This window comes from Rousettus aegyptiacus, unplaced genomic scaffold, assembly GCF_014176215.1.
Source record: "Rousettus aegyptiacus isolate mRouAeg1 unplaced genomic scaffold, mRouAeg1.p scaffold_m13_p_5, whole genome shotgun sequence".
In the NCBI taxonomy this organism is placed as follows: domain Eukaryota; kingdom Metazoa; phylum Chordata; class Mammalia; order Chiroptera; family Pteropodidae; genus Rousettus; species Rousettus aegyptiacus.
In genome coordinates, this window is record NW_023416308.1 from 65,025,531 (window position 1) to 65,040,122 (window position 14,592).

The window sequence follows — 14,592 nt, forward strand, 5'->3', positions numbered from 1 at the left end:
AAGAATCCTCTATAATTTTAAGTTTGCCTTTTAAAGTCTAATTTTCTAACAAGTTATATTAACCATTTCTTGAGTGCTTACTCTCTGCTAGACATTATAATAAACATAAAGATGAGGAAATATCCAAAACGTAAAATTTATGGTCTACTTGGAGAAAGCAGAAATAAATGTATCTAACTTTAATACAATGACAAATACAAAACCAAAAGCACCATAATGTTACCTGTATGAGAGAAGAAATATTGTCTTCTTGTTTACCACTATACTGCCACATTTATATTAGTTACGCAATACTTGTTCAGTTTATGAAGGAATAAATGTCACAGTATTTTGGAAGCAGAGAAGAGAGAACTGTTGAGCCCAGGGGAGCTTAAAAAAGGTTTTTGTAAGTTATATTCAAGCTCAGTCTGTCTGCTTGATGGATAAATTTGATTTTATCAAATCAAAAAATTCCCCACCTCTCTTCTATATTTCCTCACTTTGGAAGGCCAAACATGTTAGTGTGTGAAGGAATAGTTGTAGGAGGTCTGACCTAATTTTGAATTTGGTTTGTATAGAATGACTTCCAAAGAAGGTGAAAGGATGGCACTCTGTGCAGAGGGAATACCACACCCAAAGGCTTGGAGGTGTGAAAGTGTGATAAAAATCTGAGAAATAAGAATCAAGGTGTTATATCTCCCATTCACAACATGTGTGTGGTTACTGTCAGCTGCACCAGTACCATCATGATAAGCAGGACTAAAAATTTCAGTAAGCAAGAATACTGTGTGTGCCTGGAACACCCATGAAACTCCCTTCCAAACCCTCCCCACAACCTATCTCCACCCCGCTCACATCTACTGAGGCAAAGTTAATGACTGTAGGAGCAGTCATTCTGATGGCTACATTTTCAGTCTGGGATTGCTCCTTTTGAAACAGACTTTGGGGAGATCTACTTATATTATTTGCCCATGGCAGATACCTCCCCAAGAAAACTGTGGAGTTATGCTAAATAATTGTGTTGCCATTGAGAATTCAACTAATGAAATCTCACTCATTATATATGATTAGCCTACCATGTAAATAAATCGAAAGATTGTAGATCTAAGACTAAGAGTTTAGAAATACCCAGAATTGAGGTGATCGGGGAATAATCTCAGGGAGGCAGGGCAGAAATGTGCTTTTCAGTATGTGATGATTCAGTGACTGGAAACCTAATGAATTGTACTTTCTGTGGAAAGATTGAGTAAAAGGGAAAGGCGTTCAGTCTGTAGAATAAATGAGGAAACTTCCAATGGGCTGGAAGTAGGCAATGCCCTTTCAAGCAGGTCGTGCCTAATGGACTATTGGCTCCTTGAGGGCATATACTGGAAACTACCACAGTGTCTGTGAAATATAAATGCACAGAGGAGGTATTCAAAATACTTATAGAATTAATGAATTAAAGTGAATAGAACATGGAGACTGTTATTAAAGGATCACCCAATGCAATTTTCCATACTACATATATTTTTCTGTTTTCTATAGCAGTAACTTAAAACATATATTAATAGGAAATGAGAAAAGGAAGGAAAGATTATATTGTATGCATTGTACAGATTTCTATTTTCATAAGGGAGACAAGTTTTAAGTGATCTACCACTTTATACTAATATTCAATAATTCATATACCGTTTGTCTTCATAATTTTCTGAGTCCTTTTTATTCCTGATAAGATGTGACCCTCAGAGGCTTCAAATTCCAGAAACATATTTGTTATTAAATCTATTGGTTGTAAATCCTGCTGTAATTATTATATAACTATAACCATTGGTATGCTTTATATTTATCAACATTTTAATACAATGAATGATAAAAATAATTCTAAAGTTAAAATATTTATATTATAAGGATATAATGATATAGAGTATCAGGTCTTTACAGTTCTATAATTTTTATTCTCATTTTTTGAGTGCCAACAGTTATTATTCAGCATACAAAACCATAAATAATAGAATAGGGTGAATTAATCTGGTGCTGGAACCATATATAAGAAAATTGTTAATTGAATATTTTTAATATTCAATTGTATATATAGAGAATAGATAGAAATCCAGGAGAAAAGAAATGCTAGAGAGCATGTAAAGGGAAATCTCACCATCACACACTCCAATCTCTATTCATTTTCTTATTTCGTCACCCTAAACTGGTTCTCTTCCTATATTTTACAACCTAGGACATGGAGCTACAATATCACTTGAACGTCCTACTTAACCCCTATTTTCCACAAATAAAGTCTTAAAGATTTTTAGAATTTCTTACAAATAAGGCCCTTCATCCCCACTGCTACTGCTATAATTCAGGCTAGCATAGGTTTCCTTGACCAGCGCAACACATTAACTTAATTCTCTAACATCATCTACAACCACTCTGATCTACCACTCATACTGTTACCACAGTTCATCCAATTCTCATCTCTCTTTATATCATTTCCCACCTGAGAAGCCACCACTAGCTCCCCATTACCTGAATGATGAAATCCAAGACTTTTGGATGGTGCAAAGATCATTCACAGTTGGTCTTTCTCAGCTTACTTTCTCATTACTTCACTATACTCTAGCCTCTGCACTCTACATGGCTTCATTGCTTAATATTCACTATTCCCTGATTCACACATGCTGTCTCATTATCTAGAACATTTCAAAATACTATTATTGCTCCATTATCCACATTTTTCAAACTCAATTCAAATTTTATCTTCCTACGAAGAGTGAGTCACTTACTGTTCTCTCTCAGTGTATTTGGTTCACATATACAACAATGCTCGTTTGTATGTGGTCATTTATTTATATGTCTGTGTTCCTCTCTCATTATTCCTCTAGACTGTGAACTCCTGGAGTAGACTGTCAAAACCTATTTAACTTACATTTAATACAATTTCAACCCATAGTAAATGTAGTAGATTATATTTTTCTTCATAATATTTACAAATATTATCTGTGGGAACAGTCATACATACCAGTCCCTTTCAAGTCAGGTTTGGCCATATGACTTGCTTTGGTCAGTGAGATGTGTCACTTCTAAGTAGAACACTTAAGAACCATTACATAGTTCTATTATGCTCTGTTTCTCCCTTCTACAAGACAGGCCATGTCCCAGAAGGAAATTGCTCTTTCAGACTGTCTCAGAATGAAGGTGACATGAAGAAGAGTTATAGGCCTTTTGCAGTGAACCTAAAAACTGAGCAATAGATAAAATTTTGTTCTAAATCATTGAGCTATTGGCACTGCTTATCGCCACACAATAAGTTAGTCTAAGATAGGTACGTATTTAATAAATATGGAAGAAAATAAGGAAAGTTATAAAAATAGAGAAGATGACTGAAGAATTTCAGAGCCAGTCAGAATTTTGTTCTAAACAATAGCCTTCTACTGAAAACAGATAAAAATCAAACTTTTATGATGTGCTAATTATATATATATAAAGCGAATTAGGGTTTGAGAGGAGAAAGGGGGAAAGGTAGATTGTAGTAGTATTTATTTTAGTAATACAATTTTAGGAAGAAAATGAAGGTGCTAGATGAGCATGTCCTTAAGATGTCAGCAGGGAAGATTTAAAGGAATCTATGCTATCTACTGAGGAGGTGTTTTGAAGAATGCGTATATAGCGAAGATTCCTCCTTTAGTTAAACCAGCCTCAGTAAGTTCAAAATATTTTTTCCTGTTTAAATGTCCAAGTTGCCCTCTTTCTATAGCCAAAGAAAGAATGGTTGCCTTAAGAAAAGGATATCCAAATTAAGAATATATATGTACAATCAATTCTTGTTATTCACAGTAGTTATGTTCTATAAATATGCGCCAAACAGTGAATTAGTGAATACAGACCATTGCTCCTATGGGAAATATAGGTTTAAATTGTCCTGAGTTTCTAGTCACAACATTTTCATCAATAGTCAAAACATAATCTTGCTTTATGTTGTGTTCCTCTCTAAAGATGCCTTATTTCATAATATTGTTGATTCATTAATATTAAACTGACAGATAATATCACTTTACCCAAGCCTGAATTCAGCCATTCAACATATGTATTTTCTATATAAGGTATATCACAGCCTTCCTGCACTTGGGAACTCTAAAATAAACATCAGCACTGCACTTGAGGGTTATTTTAAACAAAGAAATCAATACACACACACACACACACACACACAGGTTGGCACTAAGTAGACCATGAAAAAGACACTCGAAAGCTGTAACAAGAAAGCAGAGGATTGCCTTGTTCAGTCTCAGCTGGGAACATACATATCAGGAGACACATTTTTTGCTACCTTGTGCATGTCTACAAATGACTGCAAAAGTGCCATGAGTATTGATTTGGGGCTGCAAATAAATTTTGGCAACTAAGTGAATCTGCAAACACAGAAGGATCCACTCATTATCAAAGATTTGGAAAGAAAATAATGAAATGGATTATGAGGAGATAGCTAAGATGTCAAGCAGTGAGAAGAGAGAGAAATTGGATGGATGGATGGATCGATCAATGGATGGATTGATGGGCAGACAGATGGATGGACAGATGGATGGACGGATGGATAGTTGGGTAGCCAGATAGATAGATAGATAGATAGATAGATAGATAGATAGATAGATAGATAGATACGAAATCTAAATAAGTACCTTAAATATGGTACCTTTCCAGCTTATTTCTTTATCTTCCTTTCCCTTTTTTTCCCCTGATTTGGTAAAGTATATGTCACTCAAAGGCATCTTGACAGTCTGCTTTCAATGTACCAGAAAGTATTAGATAGTAGAAAAGTAAGCTCAAGTTTTTCTTGGTATTTCATTTTACTTATTATTTCTTACGTGGAGATACCCTATCATCTTAACTCAAATCTTAAAAGCACATTTTTATGAAAATGTTAATATTTAATAATCTAAATGCAATACAGCACCCTCTAACTTTGCCAGCATGGAATGAACTTTCTCAAGATTTGCACAGCAGATGGTCCCCAATGAGTTTAAATAGAATAACCCTGTTTTTTCACATAGAAGTTAGAATTTTTTGATTACACACAAACTCCTTTATGATTTTTATTTTGCTGTTGAATGAAAACACATGAACCAGAAATATTTTAAACTCACAACTGTAACTTATAGGCTACTAATAAAATATCATCTCCAGCTAAATTCGTAAGCGTAGAGAAGAGATTTATATCTTAACAACAACAAAAACAAGTACATGAAAAAAGATGGGGAAATTAACATTCTGATTGTGACACATTTTTTATGGAAATATTACCTTCAAAAAAGTTTATCAAGACAGGCTTTTACAATCCACATTAAACTCAATGAATGAATTGTGAAGGGTAAATTGGACCCATTATAATACATTTCTTATGTAATATTCATAATCATAGCATTATATAAGAACAAGCTAGCATTAACAAAAGGAGAGATTTAAATTCCCTCTTCCTTGGAGAATGGTTGCTTGACAAACAGAGCTTCCTGTCCCGTTTGCAGCACGCCCCTGCATCTCCTCAAGTACCAATGAGACCTGCACTCTCGTATCAGTGATATAATAAACCCTCCAAAACAGAGGGAGAAAATGAGGCAAACAAGCCCACTTCATTTCACCTTGTCAGCTTTAAATAAAATCTTCTGAAGCTGAAAATGAGAAACTTGAGGAAAAATAATGTGTGAAGTAACAAAATTCAACACTGGAGCAAAATATATTGCATTATTATTTTTTTCCTGATCTGCCACAAAAGTTTTTGAATTTTCACCACAGATAATTTTTAATGAAATGCCATTTTGTCAAGGAGGACTTAGAGGAAGAAATGGTTTACTTTGTTCATTTTTTCCATCTTCTATCCACTGGGGCCTTAGGAAATTTTTGAAGTTGTCTCAAGCCTCTATGATATTTTGATGAGTAATCTATGACCTTTGGAACAACTTTGATTATCAATTTTTAAGTCAGAGTTGATATAGCAGAGGATACTGAAAAAAACTAAATGCTTTTTCATTTATATTAATTACTTACATAATAGTTTTCCTGGCACTGATTTTATACGCCAAATACTGAAGCATGCTCTCCACCTACAAAAATAAAGTGTAAAGGACAAAAATGCATTTGAAGGGTGAGTTTAAAAACTTAGTATTCTGATAAGTAGAAATATCTGAATATTACTGAATATTACTGAAGTAAACAATGACTGTTAATGTAAATCCTTTCCTTATCCTCCCCCCCCAACCCCGTGTCCACTCCCCACCTCCCCACCAACCCCAAGCCCAGATATCGCTACTTTTCTGCTTTGCATTCAGGAGGTTTCTTTCTGTGCTTCCCCTCTCCATATCCCTACTCTTCCTCCTTTGGCGTTACTTTTTTTCACTGTTGAATTTTCCCTTTACTTTCTTTATCTTTCCTGAAATTTTCCCTTTACTTTCTTTATCTTTCCTGAAAGAGCATTTGTGCCTCTTTAAAGGAAGGACTGCACCATTGGCTCCTTGCAGAGACATAGCCCATGTTGTACATATTACAGTGGGAAAGAGGATGAGAAAAGTTAGTGTCTTTTTTCTTGAATGCCAGAAGGTGTGACCAGATTTGATACAAACATCGTTTCATGTCTTTTATTTCCAATGTTGTGTCTGATGCATTTTCAAATAAGCCTAGAATACTATTCCTTACTCTGTTGTATTCAGACCATTGCAATGCGAAATCTCTAATTTCACTTTTTTTTTATTTTAAAATGCCTAGATAACATTGAGTGATCAGTGCAGAGAATAATAGCAATGTTGAGGAGTATGATCCCTGGCACCATCCTTGATGGCACATTTTTAAGAAGCTCTTTCAATCACTCTAAAATGTAATTTAATATGTGTATTTTGAATACAATAGAGTAGCACAGGATAAGAAAGAGCATATAGACTATGGACTACACACACTTCAGTTTGAGGATCTGACAAATCAATATCTAATAGAATGATCATAATCAGCAAGTTTTTTCCTCTCTGTAATTCACTTGCAAAATGTAAAAAAAAAAAAAAAGATTATGTCATAGGATGGTTAAATTAATGATAGATATGTTTTAGAAAGTTTTAATTCTTATTTTATATGATTGATAATGATTACTATAAAGGAAAAGAATGTATTTAAAGTTAATTTGACCTAGCTATAAAATGTTTAGTAAACAATGTGAATGGTGATATTATATAGCTTCCAGGCATACACTGTAGTTTGCAACCAAAAATTCTGCCAAAGCATTAGGTTATTCTCTACAGTTCAAGGTAAAAGAGCTTGGCACCCTCCAGCACTCTTAGATTCAAAGTTTCTATTGTGTTTCGCATTTTTTATTCTAACAAGCTGCTGTCTCAATAATCATGTAGATGTAATGCAGGACCATGATATGGCTTGAAATAGCCATTTAATGGCATTTTTTTTTTAAGGGACACCAATGGAATCAATGCTTAGAAGTTATCTGTTCTAAGCTGAGGGGTTTTCTGTTTCCCCACAGTGATGGCTGGGCTGACAGGTATGATGTGACAGATGGATATCAGCGAGAAGCTGTTGGTGGAATCACAATCAAGCTCCAATCTCCTGATGTCAAGTGGTTTGATGATTATTATCTGAAGCTCCGGCCAGAAACAAACCTCCGAAACCCATGGTTTCAAGAATTTTGGCAGCATCGTTTTCAGTGCCGGCTGGAAGGGTTTGCACAAGAGAACAGCAAATACAACAAGACTTGCAATAGTAAGCAGATTTATTGTTTCATTTAAAGTGAATGAGGCTAAGGCTTCAATTTAAGTAAAGTATGTCCTGGAGTTCGTGGCTGTAATATGTTAGAGAAGAGGATTCTTATATAAACAGGATGAGTATTGGTACTTACAGTGATAGGTTTTATTCTCACTAAGAAAAACATATCAGAACAGTGTTCACTCTATTGAGATTTAAAATGATTCGATTATTTATATTATTCAAAAAAATGGTACTATGCTAAAAGGCAATGCAAGCTCCAGAGTGAAGTTATTCTTGACATTTTTTAAGGCAACTACTTTCTGCTTGTTTTGATTATCTGTAGTAGCAAAGTGTGAGGCACATTAGTAAAGGTTTTATATGTATCTGAAGAATGAACAAGTGAACGTTGGAGGACAGAGCCAATTACTACTTGAACCAATAAACCATAAAATAGTAATAGGAATGTGCTATGTATAATCGTGACGTTTCAGGATATATAACCTTAACAGAGCCATTCATTAAATCATTCAACAAATACTTATACCAAATATTGCTTTAGTTGTAAGGGTGGCAAGATTAAGAAAACTAGTTTCTGCCTTCAAGGGGTTTAGTGTCTATGAGGGGAGATAGTCATGCCAATGAAAATTGCAATTCGACATTGTCAGTGCTATAATGGTGAGACAGAAGTTGGGTTATTATTATTTGTAGCACATCTAAAAGGAATCTTGACTCTAATAACCCAGTAGGACCAATATTGATACATATGCCAATGACTATAAAAGTTAAGGTTTGTTAAAATTGATATAGATTTGTTGGTACTGACTTGTCCCACATTGGGTAGTAAGAACCCCAAATGCATTTGCAGAGGAGTAAAATGTTTTAGTTGTGGTATAGGTGCCTTATCCGTGATGCTGAAACACAAGAGTGCATTGGAACAGTATATTTGAAATCCTGATCCATGAACCAATGCCAATATACAGAGAGGTTGTCATACACCAGCGACAAAATGAGGAAAATAGAGACAATGTAGTTTTTTTGTGATGCATCTTCCCAAGTTCATGTTGAGCCTATGTTTTTGGTATGAGTACATTCTTTTGTAAAATGGTAGAGATAGTAAATGGTGATTTGTTATTTTTTTAATGTCAGTACTTGGTAAAATAAGAACCTGGCAACCTTATATCAGTTTCTATTTGGATATTGGAGAGGAAAGGGATGCTGGAGTATGGATATTATACTGGTCAATGAAATTCAGAAATCACAGAAGCTCAGTGTGAGACTACGTTTGCTGCTCTCTCACTTCAGACTCCGCTAACTCTTGTCCAAAATCTTCACATGCTTATTCGTTTTCCTTTCATTTTCTATTTTCATGAAGAAATGTGTATGAATAAATGGCATTGTGACTTATGTTTCACTATTTCAATTTTTATAACTGTTAGTTTTTCATATCTTTTACAGATCTATTTTGTTTCTGAAGGACACAAACTTCTTTCCTCTCCTGAGATTTGGGGAGCGTATGCCCCTCTGTATTGTCATTCTATGACTGTGTAAAGATTACTATATGTAGTTACATTAGAGGAATTATAAAACGTAAGCAGTAGATCTGATCTCATCTCCAGTTACTCTCTACTGAGTTAGTGATGATCCCTAACCAGTGTGGTTAAAGAAATTTTTCCAGTTGATCTTTGCCCCTCTTGTACTAATGTTCTTCTTTTCTCACTCCTTTTTGCAGGAAAAATCTTCTCCCTGAAATAGTTCTTTGTTTCTCTTACTCTTTTTATTTTCCTGATGGAGGTCTAATTTAGATATAGTCTTGAAAGACTCTTAAATTGATTTCTGTGGAAACATTATTTCTATGGAAATTGTTCTATGAAATCTCCCTTTGAACTTGTTGCTGTAGCTCTCTGTCTCTACATGAACACCCTGATGTGATTTCTCTGCTCAGAATTTGTTTCTTACTCTAGTACTGAAAAGTACTCTTTAATACCCCCATGTCCTTAGAATCTTACCTGATAACAGATGTTGTTTTGTACATAAACATGGATGTTTGTATGTAATAGCTCTGTTATTCTTCTCAATCAGAGAAGCACTATTATTAGTCTTATTTTAAAGATAACAAAACCAAGATTTAGAGTGACAAAATAACTTGCTCAAGATCACATAACTAGTAAACACTGAAACTTAGAAATGAAGTCAGAATTTAACAATGTGCTTTAAAGGTAGAGATTATAGTTTTAAAAAAATCACCATAAAGTTAGAGTAGTAAGAAATGTTAGTTTATAATTGATTTCAGATAGGAAATCTTCACCGTATTCATTGTCTGTGGTAACGGAAACCTAATAGTTAGTTCAATAAACAAAATGTCTTAACACAAAGAGCGGAAATACCTATAGCTGATTACTGCTTATTTTTCTTTGGAGCTTCTTGGAAGGCAAAATATAAAAGCTAGGAGATATAGCTAAATCTAGTAGTCTAGAATTAGTACCAGCCTTATAAAGAATGAAGTATTAAAAAGCTCTGAGTAACCAGAAGGTTTAAGAAAAACTCCTAACCTTGAATAAATAACAAAGCCATTCTAGAAATAGATCAACTCCTAGATATTAATTCTGAATAGATTACAAATAAGTGATTGTTAAAAATCAGAATGGAAAATCAATGTGACTAATAACAGCATAATGTTAATGTCAAAGCCACTAATATAACTTAATACAATTTTCCAAGTACAATTTATTTTTCTTTAGAATGATTTATTCATTATTTATAATAACATTTCGATGACAGTCTTTCGTTAGCCTCTTCCAATTTCCAGCTTAAGTGTGGATGATCATATCAATAACAAAGCAAAACAAAAGAAAACTTATATAGGAACAATCTTAACTAAAAATGACAGCCATCAAAATGTCAATGCCTGGAAGACTTTCACTATGAAATCAGAAATAGGTTGATGGACTCTATTGTCACAACATGCATACATGTGAACACACACATACACGTACACATGCACACATACAGATAGTAAAAAAGTTAAGTGTGGAAAAAGATAATTATAGAGACAAAAGGAACTACTGTATGGGAATGAGTAAGGTTTTACTCAGGAAAAAAAGTGACAGAGTATTTGAGAATGGGACTGTTTGGCAGTTTCAATTAAATAAAAATTTTAAAATCCTTGTGTTAAACATAAAGTTTAGAGGCAAAAAAGATGGCATATAAGACAGTCTACTATTGATTTTCTTATAAGAACTCATACAACTTTATAATATGAATATTAAAACATAAACACAGTGTATACATGGGCAGATGCTTCATAGGAAATTAGAAATGAGTAATAAACATAAGAAAAATTCACTGTCATTGTTAATTATAAAAATACAAATGTTCTTTTTATCTTTCTATATTTTCCCAGCATTCTAAAATGAGGATGTTATTTCTTATCAAAAAACAAAGGCAAAAAAATGCAAAAATAGCATTTCAAATTATTATTTTAGGACCCTCTACACACACATTTTTTTAAGGAAGGCACTTTCATTTATGTGTGATGTGTGTGCGTTTTATTGTTGTTATTGTGAAATAATATGTATATATAGTAATTTGTGCATAAAAACACAAATTATAAGTGTACAGCTTGATGAATTTTAACACATCTACATCTCTATAACTACCCCCCAAAGCAACAGTAAGTTCCCTCATCCCCAGTTCTGGTCAACTATATGCCCCATTAAGATGAATTACCTCAGTGCCTGTTATTATTGTCTATTCTTTCATATTGTAAAAATAGAATCTTACAGTATTTATTTTGTGTCAATTTATCTTACAGATGGACACTGGATTATTTATAGTTTTAAGTATTATAACTAAAGCTTTTATAAGCATTCATGTACATACAGTCTTACTGACATATATCCTAGTTCCTGTTAGATATATTCCTAGCAATGAAATTGCTAGGTCATAGGCTAAACATATGTTTAGATTTAGTGGATATGGCCAAGCAGTTTTCCAAGCTGGTTGAACTAATTTATACTTTCGCTAAAATGTATTAGAGTTCAAGTTGCTCTGCACCATTGCCAACATTTGGTATTATTTTTATTTTTTTACTTTAAACATGTGTGGTTGTATCATGTTATAATTTTGATTGGTATTTTCATTATATATTATGAAGTTAAGCTCCTTTTTATAGGTTGATTGGAAATTTGGGCATGCTCTTTGGAAAGTGGCTGTTCGAGTTTTGTACACATTTCTTTGAGTTAATAACCTGTTAAATATCAATTTTGAAAGTTCCTCATATACTGTGGATATGAGGCCTTTGTTAGATATATGTATTGTGAAAATTGCCCAAATGGAGCATAGCTTATTATGACTTCCTATTTCACTTGCTGTTTGTTTTCTATTTCTCCAATTTGTTCTTTAATTCTTTATTCTTCCTTCTTTACTACTTTCTTTTTGCGTTAATCAATAATTTTTATTATTCTGTTCTACCACCTCAACATTTTTGTTTCATCTCTTAGTAGAATTCGAGTTTTCAAGAGACATAACTAATTTAATACAATTCTTAATTTAATACAAACTAGTTTAAGTTGGCTCTTTGTTACATTCAAGAATCTTACCCATATTAAAGTCTATATACTCTTCTCACGTTTTTTTGCTATGGATATATAATTTATGTTTTATGCATTATGTATAGTAGTGCTACATAGCTTGGTTACAACTTTTGCTCAAAATGGTCAAGAGTCTTATATTTACACACTCCAGTGCCCTTCATTGCTTTCATCTGTGATTCTCTCAGCATAAATAACTTTCTTTTTTTTTTCTTGTAATGTAGGTCTACTGCCAACAAATTGCATCAACTTTTTTTTTCCCCTGGGAATCTTTATTTAACCCTTAGTTTTGAAGGATCTATTCACTGAGTATAGCATTCTGTATTGGCAGGTTTGTTTTTGTTTAAGTTTTTTTCAGTACTTTTTTATTTTTAACAGCATTATATTTATTTATTTTTTCTAGATTCCTTTACTTCATTGAGAAGTTAACCATTATTCTTAATATTGTTCCCCGGATGTCAATGTCTTTTTTCTAAACTTTTAAGATTACTTTTTATTTTAGTTTTTCATTGACCATGAGACTAGGGATAAATTTCCTTGTATATTCCCTTCTTAGGTTTTCCAGAGCTTTTAAACCCTGTGGATAAAATATTTGCATTGATTTTGAAAATTTTCCAGAAGTTATTTCCTGAAACATTCCTTCTGCCACATTTCTCTCTTTGTCCCTTCTGGTACTCAATTACACCTATGTCAGATCATTTGATTCTGTCACACATGCAACTTTTTCTCTGGGCTCGTTCATACTTTCTTTCTCTCTGTGCTTCAGTTTGACTCTTTTCTATTATTCTATCTTTGATTTCACTAATCATGTCTTCTACTATGTCCAGTCACTGTTAACTAAAAAAAGAAGTTCTTACTTTCAGATATGATGTTTTACAGTTCTAAAATGCCCATTTAATTTTTTTTTGTAGTATAATTTTGTCAAAGTTCTCCTTCTCATCCATTTCTTAAATCCTTTACTCTATTTTCTTAAACATCCTGATCCTAGTTGTTTTGAAATTCTTTTTTTCTTATTTTAACATCTGGATCTTATGCCAGCCTACTTCTTTTGATTAATTTTTCTTAGTAATTCACCATGTTTTATGCTTCTTGACACATGTACAATGTTTTATGCCAGGCAATGAGTATAAAATCACCATAAAGATTGAATTTTAAATTATATTTTCCCTAGCGATGATTTGCCTTTTTCAGATTCAAGGAAATTGTGATGTAAGACAGAAGCAGTCAGCTTCTAGATAAAATGTTTTTAAGAGACAATTGGCATGAAAATTTAATTGAGAGTATCGTTAGTATATTTTCTGCTTTGGGTGGCTAACTTAGATTTTTATTATTACTGTATTTTGCTGTTGTTTTATTTTATTTTATTTTATTTTTAATTAATTAATTAGTTATTTTGGTGGCATTGATTAATGAAATCCAGTCAGTTTCAGGTATACAATTTAACAGTAAGGTGTATGTGTGTGCGTGTGTGTGTGTGTGTGTGTGTGTGTGTGTGTAGGTAGGTATGTATTTATGTATCATTGTGTATTCCCCTCCCATAGTTAGATTTCTTTCTGTCACCACATATTTGAGCTTTGCTCTCCAGCCTCCCGCACCATACTGTTTCTAAATTTAGTGTGTATCTTGAGGGAAAAACTAATTGAAGTTTGAGCAGTTTTTATTCCTCAACTGAGGCTTCTCTTCCAAATAACGCAAAACAATGGGAGGTTTTGGTCATCCTTTTCAAAATCTTGAGCCTCTCATGCAGCCCCTAGAATCAGCAAGTGAATCATGAGGGAAAATGGCTATCATATATTTTGGGCTCCTGGAGTTTATAAATTGACATACCAGACCATTTTAATATCCAAAAGTTTTTCTGGTTTCTCTTTTTCTAGCAATGTCATATACTAAGTAGAGCTATACCTCCTTCTTTCCCAGCCACAATTCATGTTCTTTCTCAGAACTTCAGAATATGACTTTATTTAGAAACAGTGTCATTGCAGATGTAATAAATTAAGATGGATATACTGAAGTAAGGTGAGTTCCTAATTCAACATGACTGATGTCTTTGTAAAAAGAGGAGAAGTGACATAGAGACAGAGAGACACACCTGGAAAATGCCATGGGAAGACACGGGCAGAAACTGGAATGATGCAGCAGAAAGACCAGGACTGCCACGGATTGATGGCTACCACCAGAAGCTAGGAAGACACAAGGAAGGATACCACCCAGAATCTCTGAGGGAGCATGGCCCAGCTCATACCTTGATTTTACACCTCTAGCATCCAGAATTGTGAGAGAATACATTTGTTCTTTTAAGCCACCTAGTTTGTGG

At 33.5% G+C, this 14,592-nt stretch overlaps 1 protein-coding gene across 6 annotated transcripts in view; it reads left to right on the forward strand.

Moving 5' to 3' along the window:
* The window catches only part of GRM5 (glutamate metabotropic receptor 5), a 402,927-nt gene that overhangs the window by 275,555 nt on the left and 112,780 nt on the right, over positions 1-14,592 (forward strand). For all 6 annotated transcript variants that reach the window (XM_016153165.2, XM_036221804.1, XM_036221802.1 and 3 more), the window contains one exon: positions 7,469-7,704. In XM_016153165.2, coding sequence (XP_016008651.2) covers positions 7,469-7,704 — 236 coding nt within the window. The remainder of the gene's footprint in view (positions 1-7,468; positions 7,705-14,592) is intronic.